General features: G+C 60.7%; 1 protein-coding gene across 1 annotated transcript in view; it reads right to left on the reverse strand.

Annotated features, from left to right (window-relative positions):
* Positions 1 to 16,142, reverse strand: part of SBF1 (SET binding factor 1) — a 71,148-nt gene that overhangs the window by 39,915 nt on the left and 15,091 nt on the right. Inside the window, exon 2 of the mRNA XM_041405569.1 lies at positions 2,576 to 2,661. Within this exon, the coding sequence (XP_041261503.1) occupies positions 2,576 to 2,661 (86 nt within the window). The remainder of the gene's footprint in view (positions 1 to 2,575; positions 2,662 to 16,142) is intronic.

Consider the following 16,142-nt stretch of genomic DNA (forward strand, 5'->3'; position numbering starts at 1 on the left):
GGGATGGGTTGGGTGGGAAGGGACCCCAGAGCCCCTGCAGTGCCACCCTGCCATGGCAGGGACACTGCCACTGTGCCAGGCTGCTCCAGCCCCAGTGTCCAGCCTGGCCTTGGGCACTGCCAGGGATGCAGGGGCAGCCCCAGCTGCTCTGGCAATTCCAGCCCAGCCAGGAATTCCTCATGGCCAAGATCCCATCCATGGCTGCCCTCTGGCACTGGGAGCCATTCCCTGTGTCCTGTCCATCCCTTGTCCCCAGTCCCTCTGCAGCTCTCCTGGAACCCCTTTGGGCCCTGGAAGCTGCTGGATGCCCTGGAATGCCGGCAGAGGTGCAGCAGGTCTGGAGGCCTGGACACACCCAGCAGGTGCCAAAACCATCCCAGAGCTGCCTCAGGACATGGAAAATCCCACAGCAAGTCCAGCAGACCTGTGGGATCATGGCATGGAAGGTCCTAAAGCCCAGTGCCGAGGAAGGGTCCAAAAGGCAGAGTGGGAATGGCCCTGAGCCCCGCTGGAACACAGGGAGCCCCTGGATTTACAGGAATCTCCATTCCCACCTGGATCCCCCTGTTCAGCAGAGACCCTGGGCTGTCCTGGGAATGCCCCCAGCAGGCAGCTCCTGGGGTTCTGCAGGAACAGCTCTGAGGGAGAGGCCCCCAGGGTGATTTCTCCACAGTCTGTGCCTGTCCCCAGAGGAACTCGATCCATTAAAATGAGATATTCCTGCTGGGAATTGCTGCCGGACACCGCGCACGGCCAGGAGCTCCAAATCCCACCTCCCTGCACACCCTGGGAACGCTTCTTTCCCCAAAAAGCTGTCAAGGAGGATCAGCCCTGAGCGCAGCGTCACGTCCCACCCGACCCCCGTGGATTTCCCGAGCTGCCTTCGGAGCAGCCCCACGTGCTGCTCCCCCAGGACACTCCCAGAGTTTGTGGGAAGCCCTGGAGCCACCCCTGGCTCCCAACAGCACAGGGCTCCAATTGTTTAAATTCCAAGGATTTTTTGGCTGGACAGTTTGACCCTTGGGAAAAAAAGCAGCTTTGCTCCTGCTTGGGACAGTTCCCAAGTCCCTGCAGACACCAGGAAACTTGGAGCAGAAAAATGAAAATAAATGTAAAAATAAGTGTGTGTTTTTGCCTCAGATTAAACAACACAGAAAGGTCCCAAATTGTACTGGAATTTCAGGGGACACGTGATGGGACAAGGAACTGGACACTGCTGATCCCAATAACAATGGGATGAGGAGCCAGAGACCCCAGTGATGATGGGCAGGGACCCTCCCACTGTCCCAAGTGCTCCAGCCCCAGTGTCCAGCCTGGCCTTGGGCACTGCCAGGGATGCAGGGGCAGCCCCAGCTGCTCTGGGCACCCTGTGCCAGGGCCTGCCCACCCTGCCAGCCAGGAATTCCTTCCCAAGATCCCACCTAAAAGGATGTCCCTCCCTGGCACAGCTGCCCAGGGCAGTGCTGGAGTCCCCATCCCCACAGGGATTTCAAAGCCATGCGGATGTGGCACTTGGGGACACGGGCAGTGGTGGCCTTGGAACCACTGATTGCACTCAATGGGCTCAGAGGGATTTTCCAACCCAAATAAATCCATGATTCCATGAACTCCAGGGGGAATGGAGCAGCTTCCAGAGGGCTCAGCCAGTGGGTCTGTCCCAGCCCATCCTTTTCACTGGAGTGGAGCTCCAGCTCCTCCCTCAGGGTCCCTGGAGCTCCAGGGCACAGGGCAGGGATTGGGAAGAGCTCCCACTCCAGTTCAGCAATGAGGGGAACAATCCCACCCTCCTAGATGAGCTGGAGGATCCCCAGAGCTCCACACCCCGGGAATGTCCCAGCTCTGAGCTGAGCCCAAAGGACTGCCAGGAGCTGGTGACCGTGTCCAGAGGGCTGGGGACACCCAGACCCTGGCCCTGGGGACACCCAGACCCTGGCCCTGGAGGAGCTGGGGGTGCTCCCCTGCAGAAAAGGAGACTCAGGGCTGCCCTCAGCACTCTGCACAGCTCTGAAAGGTGCCTGTGCTCAGCTGGGGCTGGGCTCTGTCTCCAGCAGCACTGACACAGCCACAGCACACAGTCCCCAGCTGTGCCAAGGGAAATTCAGGCTGGGTGTCAGGAAAAAGCTTTTCCAGCAAGGGGATAAAGCTCTGCCATGGCTGCCCGGGGAGGTGCTGCAGTCACCATCCCTGGGGTGTTGAACAAGCCTGGATGTGGCACTGGGTGCCAGGCTCTGCCTGAGGGCTTGGGCTGGGCTGGACTCCATGGGCTGAAGGTCTCTCCCATCCTGCTCATTCTGGGAATTCTGTGTGATCCTGTGAAAGGCCTGGCCATGCTCTTGGGGGACTGTGGACCCTAAGGCTCCTCCAGGAGGCATTCCAGAGGCATCCCAGAAGAGGAGGGGTAGCAGGAGGCTGGGAGAGGAGCCAGCACTGGATCCATCCTGTTTCTGGAGAGTTCCGCAGCTGGAGATGCACCCAGGGCAGATGGGAACTGCTCCCTCCTGGCCCCCCAGTCAGACCCCGTGGGATGTGCCCCAGTGTCACCCCCGGTGTCACCCACGGGTCCCCAGCCACTCACCAGCTCGATGCCCTGTGGGAAGGGGTTGTCCTCCCAGTCCTTCTCCGGGAAGCGCTGCAGGATCTGGCCCTGTCCATCCCCGCTCCCTGTGGAGACAAGATGGGATTAGAGGGCAGCAGGTACCTCCCAGCCGCTGGGAATGCCTGGCTGGAACACCAGAGTGCTCCAGCTCTCCATGGATGGGGCAGCACAGGAGACACCCCAGCCCTTCCAGCAGCACTGCCCACTCCAGTAGGGAGCAGCAGAGATTCCAAGGAATCCCAGAGCCTTCTCTGGAGGTGGGAATGGTACTGGAGCAGCAGCTCCAGTCCCTCTGCAGCCAGAACTTCCTTCCCTGTGATCCCAACACGGACAGCATCCCCCAGTCTGAGCTGCAGTCCCTGCTCCTCATCTCCCCGCTGGCCTTTCCCCAAACAACCCTGCCTGGGATTGCTTTTGGGTTCCTGACAGCTCCTGCTTCCCCGGGGCTCTATGGAGCACTGGGAGCACTCCAAACCCTCACCTGCCCCCCAGGCCACACCATTCCAGACCCTAAATCCTGATGCTTCCCATGGACAGCCTGGAAAAGGCTCAGCAGGGCAGGCGGGCACTGCGGGACCAGCCAGCTCTGGGACAGCCCGAGGTGACAGTGCCACCAAGTGCTCCTGTCACAGAGCCTGCTGGGCTGGGAAGGGCTCCCACACTGCTCACGCCTCTCCAGAGACAGAGCTGCTCCTGGATCCACTGGGAATCACAAATCCCAAGGATTCAGGAGCCACGAAGGCAGGCAGCCCCGTGATGGGGAGAGGGGGCTCCTTCCAGCCCCTTCCAGAGCTGCTGAGGGATTATCCATTTCCAGGGACCACCCGGGGCCTCTCCCATCCCAGGAGCCAGTTCCTGGCCATGGAATGGGGCTGGGAAAGCAGGAGGAGCACGAGGGAAGGGCTATTTTGGGAGCCCAGACGAGTCCCCAGGGTCCCACTCACCGCCTGGCAGCCACAGCTGGATTTAGCAGGACCAGGAGAGGGAAAGGGGCCATTTATAGCCCTGGGCCAAAAATGGAAAGGCTGGAGCCAAAATGGGCACCAAATATCCACAGGGATTGGGTTAACAGGGATTGGGTCAACCAGATCCTGCCTGGCCACGTGCTCCCACACCACTCTGTCACTCCCTGCTCTGTCACCACAGCCTTGCTCCCACACTGTCCTCGCTCTGTCACCACGTCCCTGCTCCATCCCTGCTCTGGCACCACGTCCCTGCTCTGTCACCACGTCCCTGCTCTGCCACCACGTCCCTGCCCTGTCACCAAGTCCCCCTGGAGGCAGCTCTGGCCCCGACTGCTCCCAGCCCTGGCCAAAGGCTGCCCACTCCCAGTGCCAAGGGCTCGGCTCAAGCTCCAGACAGGAAAATCCCTTGAGATCCACACGTCAGGATTACGGCTCCAAGCTGTGCCCTCCACATCCAGCCCTGCCACGGCTTTGCTGCAATATCCTCAGTCAAAGGGGAGCAGACACAAGACCACAAAATCCTGGGATGGTTTGGGTGGGAAGGGACCTCAGAGCCCCTGCAGTGCCACCCTGCCATGGCAGGGACACTGCCACTGTGCCAGGTTGCTCCAGCCCCAGTGTCCAGCCTGGCCTTGGCCACTCCCAGGGATGCAGGGGCAGCCCCAGCTGCTCTGGCAATTCCAGCCCAGCCAGGAATTCCTCATGGCCAAGATGCCATCCATGGCTGCCCTCTGGCACTGGGAGCCATTCCCTGTGTCCTGTCCATCCCTTGTCCCCAGTCCCTCTGCAGCTCTCCTGGAGCCCCTACAGGCCCTGCCAGGGCTCTGAGCTCTCCCTGGATCCTTCTCCTCTCCAGGTGAGCACCCCCAGCTCTCCCAGCCTGGATCCCTGGGAGCTGAGGGGGCTCCAGCCCTGGAGCAGCTCTGGGAGCTCCTCTGGGCTCTCCAGCAGCTCCAGGTGCTGCTGCTGTGCCCAGGGCTGGGGCAGCTCTGCAGGTGGGTCTCACCTGAGGGGGCACAGGGGCAGGATCCCCCCTGCCCTGCTGCCCACTGGGCTCAGCCCAGGGCTGGGGGGGTCTCAGGCTCATCACCCTCAACACTAACAGAAATCATCCCAAGGGCTGTTGAGAACAATGGGAATCTGGACTCTGGGGTTTTCCCAGAGCCAGGAGCTGCCACCCTTCAGGCAGCTGCAGGCAGGTACACCCTGATTTTAGGGACTGTCACAACAGCCTGACTCAGGAATCCAGCACTTCCCTCAGCTGCTGCCCGGGCAGCCTGATCCCAGCTTTCCCACTTCCCACCATTCAGCTCCGTATCGGCCGCGGGATCAGCGCGTCCCTTCCTGCCCGGGAGAGCTGGACCTGCCCCGTCCATTCTCCTGCCATCCCAGCTGAGATCCCTGGGAAAAGCTCGAGATTCCTGGGAAAGCACGTGTGCCTGTGAACCCCGGCCTGCAGGCAGCTGCTGCTCCATCCTTCCTGCGGCTCCCGCAGGCCCGGGGGCACACCTGGGGGAGCCCGGGCCGCGCTGGAAGGTCACGGGATGTTGTCGTGATACGGGAAATTCTAAATAAACCCAGAGGTAAACACGGGGCTGAGCCACGGCACCGGATGAGCCCGGCTGGGAGCGCTGGCACGCCGGGACACTGCCGGGAACAGCGCAGCTCGGACACGGGTCACGGACACGCTGTCCCCTGCTCCCCGTGTGCCCTGAACGATGGGACGAGAGGAGCTGTGCCTCAGCCTGCACACAGACCGGCCAGGCTCGGGGTGCTCCCAGAGCCTGCAGGAGGAACATCCCGGGGGACTCCCAGGTGGAGCACGGCAGCCCCAGCCCCACAGGCAGGTCCTGGGCAGGGCACCAGCCCCGCAGCAGCTCCTGCAGCCCTTTCACAGAATTCCCAGAATGGCTGGGCTGGGAGAGACCTCCAGCCCATGGAGTCCAGCCCAGCCCAAGCCCTCAGCCAGAGCCTGGCACCCAGTGCCACATCCAGGCTTGTTCAACACCCCAGGGATGGTGACTGCAGCACCTCCCCGGGCAGCCATGGCAGAGCTTTATCCCCTTGCTGGAAAAGCTTTTTCCTGACACCCAGCCTGAATTTCCCTTGGCACAGCTCGGGACTGTGTGCTGTGGCTGTGTCAGTGCTGCTGCAGACAGAGCCCAGCCCCAGCTGAGCACAGGCACCTTTCAGAGCTGTGCACAGTGCTGAGGGCAGCCCTGAGCTCCCTTTTCCTGAGGAGCTGGATGCAACAGAGAGAGAGAAGGGAATTTTCACAGGGAATTGAGGCAAAGGAGCTTGTTTGGAACAAGCTGTCCCACCCCTCACACCCAACACCCTCCACTCCCAGGTGACCGAAGGTGTTTCACCACCAGCATGGGACCACTGGTCCAGCCAGTCCCCAGGAACTCTGCAGGCTGGGACACGACTCCCACACCCCTGAACCTCAGAAATTTGGGATGAAATCATTGAGGGGAACACAAAGTTCAGACAACACAGCTCAGAGCTGGAGCTGGCACAGAGTCACCAGAGCACTGGGGCTGCCCCTGCATCCCTGGCAGTGCCCAAGGCCAGGCTGGACACTGGGGCTGGAGCAGCCTGGTATGGTGGAAGATGTCCCTGCCACAGAATTGGATGAGACTTAAGGTCCCTTCCATCCCAAACCATTCCAGGATTCCAAGTCCTCCCCACAGGAGCCAGAACCACTCCAGCCCTCCTTCCCCCCAGGCTCCAACCTGGAGGTGATGTCCAGGAGAGAGTGTGGACACTTTGGAAACATCCCGTTACTTTAGGTACTTTAAATTATTCCAGAAACATTAATTTCAACACCATTAATGATTCCCCAGCTCCCCCCTGGTTTGCAGGCAGCCTCACCCCTGCCTGGAAGCATCAGCTGAGGCTTCTGAGAGCTTCTTGCTGCAGGAATTATTTATAAATTCAGCAGCTTTACAGCACCAGAAAATCCTTGGTGCTCCAAAGCCCTGCCTGGAGGCAGCTCCTGCAAAGGCAAGGACAGAGCAGGCCCGAGGCCACACAACCTGTCAGGACCTGGAGCTGCTGCCAAGGGCACTCAGAGCCGAGCTCTGACCCAGCACAGACCAACGAGGCCCAGCCCAGCAGGAGCAGGGCTCTAGGAACGAGGCAGGAGCCATGAATCCCTGCAGCAGCACCACGCAGGGATTGGGAAATGCCCCGCGAGCCCCGGGAGCGATTGCATCAACCAGCGGCAACCAACGCAGCGGGGAGCGCTGCCAGCAGCCCCTGCCCCCTCCCTGAAACCTCCCCAGGCCAGCTGCATGGGGCTGGAGCAGCCTGGCACAGGGAAAGGTGTCCCTGCCACGGCAGGGGTGGCACTGGACGGGTTGGAGGTCCCTTCTCACACGACCAACTCTGGGACTCCCCGATCCTGCAGTGAGGCTCTGTCCTACCTGTGCACGGAGTGCTGGCTCCTGCCAGGCCGTGGCACGCAGCCAGAGCAGGGAGGGCACTGCCAGGCTGGAACGTGTGCCCGGGGGGGCAGGAGGCCGATGGCCCCTGGGCTGTGGCAGCCCCAGGGTGGCACAGCCAGGGCAGGGACTGTCCCCTGTGTTGGCCCTGCTGAGGGAGCCCCTGGGATCCTGGGGGCAGCTCGGGGCCCCTCGTGCCAGGAGAGCCCTGGGGGGGCTGGAGTGTCCAGGGAATGGAGCCCCAGGAGGGCTGGGGGAGCTGGGAAGGGGCTGAGCCTGGAGCAAAGGAGGCTCAGGGGGGCCCTTGTGGCTCTGCACAAGTCCCTGCCAGGAGGGGACAGCCGGGGGGGTCGGGCTGTGCTCCAGGGAACAGGGACAGGAGGAGAGGGAACGGCCTCAGGCTGGGCCAGGGGAGCTCAGGGGGGATTTTGGGGAAATTCCTCCTGGAAAGGGTTGTCCAGCCCTAGCACAGGGGTGGAGTCCCCATCCCTGTTGGGATTTCAGAGCTGTGTGGATGTGGCACTTGGGGACAGGGCCAGTGGCCTTGGTAGTCGGATTCAACGGTCTGGGAGGGCTTTTCCAAGCTGACTCCATGAATCCATGGTGTCAGAAGAGAGCAGCCCTGTCCCCAGGGGAGCCCTGTGCAGGACATTCCCACGCCAAGGGAGCCAGTGGGATTTGTCACCAGCAGCCACTGCCAGCCCAGGTGGGCCGGAACCTGGGCCCAAGGACCAAAGCTGCCACGGGACAAACCAACGGGGCCACGTCGGGATCAAAGCCTGGCACTGGGGCTCCGGCAGCTCCCCCGGGAATTCCCCAGGATGCAGGAGTGGCACAGCTGGGCACAGGCCAGGCCAGGCTGCAGCACCTGCCCCACACGGCACCGGGCAGGAAGCTCGGCAGGCAGGAAAGGCCTGCGGGAACACGGCTGCCAGGGAGCTCCCACAGAGCCACACACTGCGTGTCACACCAGGGGGTGATGGCCTGGCATGGTGACATCCCATCCCCTCCCGGCCCCAAACCCCCGTGACCACCTCCTGTCATCCCTCCAGTCATGTCCAGGAGCTGCATCCCCTTTCCCACATCTCCACTACAATCCTGGAATGGTTTGGGTGGGAAGGGACCTCAGAGCCCCTGCAGTGCCACCCTGCCATGGCAGGGACACTGCCACTGTCCCAGGCTGCTCCAGCCCCAGTGTCCAGCCTGGCCTTGGCCACTGCCAGGGATGCAGGGGCAGCCCCAGCTGCTCTGGCAATTCCAGCCCAGCCAGGAATTCCTCATGGCCAAGATCCCATCCATGGCTGCCCTCTGCCACTGGGAGCCATTCCCTGTGTCCTGTCCATCCCTTGTCCCCAGTCCCTCTGCAGCTCTCCTGGAGCCCCTTTAGGGGCACTGGGCACTCTGGGACAGTGGGAGGTGTCCCTGCCACGGCAGGAGTGGCACTGGATGGACTTTAAGGTCCCTTCCTGCCCAACCATTCCATGATTCTTGGATGTGTCACGCCAACCTGAGGACAGCCAGCCCATCCTTCACCCCTCTGTTCACCAGGAATCACCACCTGAGTGGGCAGCTGGGACATTCCAGCCCTGGCCATCAGCTCCTGCCTCCCTCCCAAAGAGCAGGAATAAGGCACAGACAGGGATGAGCCATCCCATCCCATCCCAGCCCTGCAGCCCCCCGCCCCCAAGCCCACCCAGAACAACACCCGAGTGTCTGCCTTGGGGACAAAGGAGCCTCTGTTCCCTGTGACGTGTCCCCGCCGGGGGCACGGAGAATGGCCTTTCTATGGTGGGAACAAAGGGGCCGTTTGTGGGGCTGGGGTGGCCCCGCTGCTCCGGCCTCTGCCAGGAAAGCCCACCCAGCCCAGGGCCAGCACACGGCCCCTGTCCCACCAGCATGGGATGGGACAGCCCTGGCCCCACCAGCACCAACGGCAGGTGCTGGCAGCTCCCTGTGCCAATCCCGGGATCCCTGAGGCTGTGCCCGATGCCCACCTTGTCCCCAGCCCAGAGCCCTGAGTGCCAGCTCCAGGAATCCCTTGGAACCTCCAGGGATGGGCACTGCAAAGCTCCCTGGGCAATGGAATCCCTGTTCCAGTTCTGGATATCCTTTCCGTGGGGAAATTCTTCCTGAAGTGGCACTTACCAGACCCACAGTGTCCCCTCCAGCTGTCCCCAAGGCCACATCCCCCCTGTGGCATGGCCGCAGAACAGGACATGCAAAACCCCAAGGAATAATTTCCCACTCGTGGTTCTCTCCATGTTTTAGTGCAATCCCATGGGACAAGGACAAAGCCCCTCCCAGACAGCAGGAGCCCTGCAGGAACAGGGTGGTCCCCCCTGTGGCATGGCCGCTGTGCCCCCCAGAACGGGACATGCAAAACCCCAAGGAATAATTTCCCACTCGTGGTTCTCTCCATGTTTTAGTGCAATCCCATGGGACAAGGACAAAGCCCCTCCCAGACAGCAGGAGCCCTGCAGGAACAGGGTGACAGGGACACCTCTGGCTCAGCCAAAGGGATTTGGAGGAGATTTAGGGCAAAAGTCTCCCCAAAGTCACACCAGGAACAGCAATTCCTGTCCAGAGTGCAGCTAAAAAAAGGGAAAAACTCAGGAATAAGCTTTCCCTGTTTAACAGTCACCTCGGTGATGTCTGAGGATGTGCCTGACCCCTGGACACAGGGAAGATAAGGATCACTCACAGCCTGGGACACAGAGCTGGGTGAGGAAGCAAACTGTCTGCATGCAATTCCAGGCTGGAAAAACTCCATCCAGCCACGGAACGCTTCCCACAGGAGGCAAAGCCCTCCAGCCCAGGGTCACTCACTCCCAGTTACAACATCCTGGAGCAGCAGCAGGGGGTGTCATCACCTGGCCAGCATGGGCTGCTGGACCTGGGGACACTCCCAGCTCGGCACTTCCGTGGAGCACAGCTCCCATTCCCTATGGAATTCAGGGAGCAATGGCTTTGGCAGGCTCTGGGTGAGGGTGTTTGTAGGAAGCTGAAATGAGGCAGGTGAAGGAGGGGCGAGTGCTGATCCCCCCACCCTGGCTCACACCAGCCCTGTGCCGGGATGTCATTATTCCCCAAACCTCTTCCCAATCCCTCAACCTCTCCCAAATCCCCCTCAAATTCAGGAGAAATGTTGGGGTGAGCCATCTCCCCCAGAACACAGGCCAGGGGCAGTGCCAGGTGCCCTGCCAGGAGCTGGGGGTGCACACTCCCAGGGATCAGGAACACCGGCAAATCCCTGGCACAGAACGCGGCCGGAAAATCCCAGGACCTGTGGAATGTGGGGCTCCCCGCTCTCCCACCACCCCAGACCCTGCAGGAAGATCCACCTGGATCCTGCCCACACCCAGCACTCTTGGGATGGCACTCAGCACGTGCCCCAGGGAAGATGCCAGCATGCAGGAGTGCTGGGTGAAGAGGGAGCAGCCCGCATGGAAGCCCTGCTGTCCTGGCAGGGTCAGATCCTGGGAGATCCCCACCACCAAAAAGCTGTGCCTGGGAGCGGGCTCGGCGCAGCCTGAGCAGAGCCCGGCTGTTCCCTGACCCCGTTCCAAGGGAGAGCTGTGTTTATCTTTGGAAACATTAAGGCAGAAGAGGAAGTAATTAAATTAAAAAAAACCCCGCCTGCTTCCGAGAGCCCGGCGCAGGAAAGCGCCGCCGGCCCCGGGCGTTCCTGGCAGCGGGACACGGACACGGCCTGCGGCTGCCACTGCCCACCCAGCCCCGGCTGCAGCAGGAAGTGTTTCCATCCGCCCCTGGGGGACACGGCCCCACAAGCGCTCAAATCACCACCCACACCGGGCAGAGGTCCCTTTGGAGGAGCCCTCCAGGAAGACTGGAAGCGGTGAGGGTCCAGGGGCTGCTTTAAGGGATCCCAGGTGACCTCCGGAGGTCCCTTTGGACCTCACAGCCTCTGGGGTTCTACCAGGTGACTGCGACACCTGGCTGGGGGGACAATGTCCAGGAGGGGCTCCAGGGGGACTGGGGACAAGGCCTGCAGGGACAGGACACAGGGAATGGTCCCGTGGCCAGAGCTGCTAAAAGCGTTTTGGGGAGGAACCTCTGCTATTTTTACCTGATGCCAAATTCCAGCTGCTTCCCTGGGGAGCCATTCCCAGCTCCACTGGCACCCCGGATGATAATTATGGGGATGCCAACATTTATCCACGGCCTAAAAACAGCCCCAGCTGCTCCCATGGCCCCTCCTGCCCTGTGGGAAAAATATGTGGGAATTACGAAATGGGTTGGGTGGGAAGGGACCTCAGAGCCCCTGCAGTGCCACCCTGCCATGGCAGGGACACTGCCACTGTGCCAGGCTGCTCCAGCCCCAGTGTCCAGCCAGGCCTTGGGCACTGCCAGGGATGCAGGGGCAGCCCCAGCTGCTCTGGCAATTCCAGCCCAGCCAGGAATTCCTCATGGCCAAGATCCCATCCATGGCTGCCCTCTGGCACTGGGAGCCATTCCCTGTGTCCTGTCCATCCCTTGTCCCCAGTCCCTCTGCAGCTCGCCTGCAGCCCCCAGTCCCCCCAGCTCTCCCAGCCTGGCTCTAGAGCAGATCTGTTCCCACAGAGGGACAGTGGGACAGGATCCAGCCACAGGCAGAGAGCAGCTCCAAGCTCCAGGACCAAAAGCCTCAGTGCCAGCCTCGGTCCTGTCCGTGCTGGGCAATTCCCTGCAGAGCAGCCAAGGACAGAGGGAAAACCCAAACCCAAATCCCAGCCAGGGCTGCCCCTCACAGATCACACGTGGGTGCCCAAGTCCCTCCCTGCTCCGTGCTGCCAGGGCACAGGGAATGATCCAAGCCCTGCCTCAGTTTGTCTTGACCCTGCAGGGATCATTTCCACCCAGCCTCTGCCAGCATCAACATCTCCCACGAGGGCAGAAGGAGCTTTTGTTCCCTGTGTCCCACACAGGCGGCGGCTGCGGGGCCGGAGCGTGGCACATCCGGGGGGCTCTGCAGGGAGGGACAGTGACAGGAACCTCAGGGTAGGAATGGAGAAGTGGGAATGGGGTCAGCTTCCACAGGGGCCTCAGCCGGGCTCGGCAGTGCCGGAGCCACCAGAACTGACAGGGGAGGAAATGTCCCATCAACATGGGAACTTTGAGAATTCCCTGAGAACACCACTGGCCCTGTCCCCAAGTGCCACATCCACACAGCTCTGAAATCCCAACAGGGATGGGCACTGCAAAGCTCCCTGGGCAGCCCCTGCCAAGGCCTGACCCCCTTTCCATGGGGAAATTCCTGCTGATTCCACCCTGAGCTGCCCTGGCCCAGCCTGAGGCCGTTCCCTCTGCTCCTGTCCCTGTTCCCTGGAGCACAGCCCGACCCCCCCGGCTGTCCCCTCCTGGCAGGGACTTGTGCAGAGCCACAAGGTCCCCCCTGAGCCTCCTTTGCTCCAGGCTCAGCCCCTCCCCAGCTCCCTGACTGCTCCTCACAGGATGTGTGCTGCAGAAGGGAATCCCCTCCATGAGGGAGGGCCCTCACCAGGGATCTGCCTCTCCTGGGGCAGCAGAACAGCGGAGGGAGCAGGAGGAGGAAGAGGCTGAATCCAAGGGGAACTGAAACCCCACTGACCACAGACTGCTCCGGGATGGGGAAACGACCCTGTGTCCTGGAACCCTCAGCTTCCTCATCGGCATTTCCCAGAGAACCAGGGCATTCTCTGAAGCAGCTCCCGTGAGCACCAGCAGCCCCAGAGCCTGGAGCTGTCCCTCAGCCTGATCCCACAGCCTGGAGAGGAGCCTGCTCTGCCCAGGCTTGGGGATGCCCATCCCTGCTCTGCCCAGGCTCGGGGATGCCCATCCCTGCTCTGCCCAGGCTCGGGGGTGCCCATCCCTGCTCTGCCCAGGCTCGGGGGTGCCCATCCCTGCTCTGCCCAGGCTCGGGGATGCCCATCCCTACTCCCCTCAAACCCCATGGCACACCACCCCAGAGGGTCCAGCCCTGGTCCCAGTGCTGCCCCAGTGACCTGGAGCAGCTCCTCACCTCTGATGCCTGGGAATGAGCAGGGAGATGGGAATGGAAGCACCAGGGAGTGCTGCCAGCTCTGAGCTTGGACAGGGATTACCAGGATTAGCACATTCCCAGCAGCTCCTGCTCCCAATGGACCACACCAACACCCAGCTCCTCCAAACCCACCTCATCCCCCCACATGGATTATCTGGGAAGGCTGGAACAGGCTGGGATGAGTCCCAAGGTCATGGAGCTGAGTGGTTCTTCCCCAGAGGGTGCTGGGCACTGCCCAGGCTGTCCAAGAAATGGGCATGGCCCCAAGGCTGCCGAGCTCCCCTCCCAGGGATGCCCAGGCTGGGATTGTTGGGGTGTCTGTGCACAGCCAGGAGCAGGATCTGTGATCCCTGTGCTCCCTTCCAGCTTAGCAAGTTCCAGGATTCCAGGATTCACCTGCAGACCTGTCCTTGCTCCCAGACTGACCCGGGCTCCTGGAGACCAGCAGGACATGGGGCCCTTCCCAGCTTATCCCAGGGGTCTGAGCTGAAGAGGGGAGATTTAAATGGGATGTTGGGAAGAAATCAATACAGAACATGACTCGAAATTCCCCATTTTAGTGAAAGTTCCTGGAGAATGCAGTTTGCTAAGTGGAGAGGGGACAAGGGATGGACAGGACACAGGGAATGGCTCCCAGTGCCAGAGGGCAGCCATGGATGGGATCTTGGCCATGAGGAATTCCTGGCTGGGCTGGAATTGCCAGAGCAGCTGGGGCTGCCCCTGCATCCCTGCAGTGCCCAAGGCCAGGCTGGACACTGGGGCTGGAGCAGCCTGGCACAGTGGCAGTGTCCCTGCCATGGCAGGGTGGCACTGCAGGGGCTCTGAGGTCCCATCCCATCCCAAACCATTCCATGACTCCATGACCCCGAGGCACACCCACACCTGGGCCAGGGGCAGAGGCTCTGTTTGACAGGAAGGGCTGGGAATGGCAGCCCCATGGGATCCTTCCCAGAAGGAAACAGCTCTGCTCCTCCACCCAAAGCCAACAGAGCAGGCAGGGGCTGGGCCCTCACACACCTGGGAGCCGCCCTGGAGGGGACCCTGGGCAGCAGAGGACAAGGCTGGGAGGGGTTCCATGTGACTCAAGGAGCTCCTCCATCTCCACCAGCCTGAATTCCCTCATTTCCCAAAAAAAAACTCAAGTGAAATCCTCGGATCACTTTGAGGAAGACAGGAAAGCCTCAGTGGAGTAAGGAAGATGAATTCCCCATCCTGTGGAGCAGAGGAGAATCCAGCTCGTGACTCGAGGAGCTCCTCCATCTCCACCAGCCTAAAATCCCTCATTTCCCAAAAAAATTCAACTGAAATCCTCGGATCACTTTGAGGAAGACAGGAAAGCCTCAGTGGAGTAAGGAAGATGAATTCCCCACCCTGTGGAGCAGAGGAGAATCCAGCTGGAGCAGGAGTGCTCCTCACGGATGTGCCTGGCACATTCCACCCGTGGAGCTTCCAGCCCTGGAATGACAGCTCAGACCTGAGAGAGCAAACACTCATCTCTGCTGCTGCTCTGCCAGAAAAACTGAGAATCATGGAATGCTGGGATGGGCTGGGTGGGAAGGGACCTCAGAGTGTCTCCAGTGCCACCCCTGCCATGGCAGGGACACTGCCACTGTGCCAGGAGCTTGGGCACGGCCACCCCTCTGCCCCAAACTGCTTCACTTCCCCCACAGCTAAACCCTGATTTCCCAGAAAAGAGCACTTGGAATCTGACCCAAATAAATCCCATCTCTGGCGTAGGTTTAGGTTTTTCCAAACCCTCAACAAGTGACTGACCCCCCGTTCAGCCAAACCATCTTGGGATTTACCAAGCTGGACCAAAAAAAACAACCATTAAAGAGTTCAACAACAAAATAAACAATCCCAAACCACCAAGACGACAAACGGGTAAAACCAAGTCAGACATGGGGCAAAGGTCAGGGAAAAATGAGCAACAAACTATTGAAAAATACAAAAAAAAAGGGAATAAACTATAAATTCGAAAGAAATAATGAAAATTCAAACATTTGCTCCAACTTCAGCTTCCTGTCCTGCCTGGAGTTTCAGGAATATTGAGTGATCTCCGTGCTGACCCCGTCCCCCCAGGGATTTCAGCAGCACAGCTGGTTCCAGACACACCAATCCCAGCAAAAAAACACCTAAAACCCCCAAAACCTCTGGCTAACGGCCAGAAAATGGCACAAACACGCAGCAAGCATTCCAAACTTGGACATGGATTAAGGATTAAGGCTGGTTTGGATGCACAGAGCTCGGGGGAGGAAGGACAGGAGGGACCCCCCCGCGCCCCGTCCCAGAGCAGAAGCGACATTCCCAGAGGCAGGAATGATCCCAGAGCGCTGGGGATAATCCCTGCGTGGGCACAGGGGGCTGGGATAAATCCCAGAGACACATCCCAGGCCTGCTGGGCAAGCACGGACCCAGCACCTCCCCATTCCCTCCTTCCCACCCATCCCAGATCAGAGCAGGAGCTGGGATGAGCCCACCATGTCCCCATTCCCTCCTTCCCACCCATCCCAGACAGAGCAGGAGCTGGGATGAGCCCACCATATCCCCATTCCCTCCTTCCCACCCATCCCAGACAGAGCAGGAGCTGGGATGAGCCCAGCACCTCCCCATTCCCTCCTTCCCCCCCATCCCAGACAGAGCAGGAGCTGGGATGAGCCCACCATGTCCCTGTCTCTCGCTCCAGACCCGGGGAGAAGAGTCCACATTTTCCACCAAACATTTCTGGGAAAAGATCCAAGAGCTGTGAGCAGCTTCTGACTCTCCCTGCTCCTCCAGAGCCCCTTCCTCACCCTCCTTTTGCCCCAAGCCAGGGCCAGGAGAAGGGAGTTTGCTTTTGGGGTGCTGCACAGTGACATTCCTACCTTGTCCCCCTTTTTCTGTCACTCCCTTCCAGCCACCCCAGCGCCTGGAAAATTCCATGAACCCCAAAGCCCTCATGGGCTGGGATGAGGCAGCAGAGCCAAGGAAAATAATGTGCAATAATCCCATTGAAATGATTTCAGGGACAGACAATGGGATGGCTGCAAGAGGGAAGCCATTCCCTGTGTCCTGTCCATGCCTTGTCCCCAGTCCCTCTGCAGCTCTCCTGGAGCCCCTCCAGGCCCTCTGAGCTC

The sequence above is a fragment of the Onychostruthus taczanowskii genome, unplaced genomic scaffold, assembly GCF_017590055.1.
Source record: "Onychostruthus taczanowskii isolate IOZ18803 unplaced genomic scaffold, ASM1759005v1 scaffold235, whole genome shotgun sequence".
Classification (NCBI taxonomy): domain Eukaryota; kingdom Metazoa; phylum Chordata; class Aves; order Passeriformes; family Passeridae; genus Onychostruthus; species Onychostruthus taczanowskii.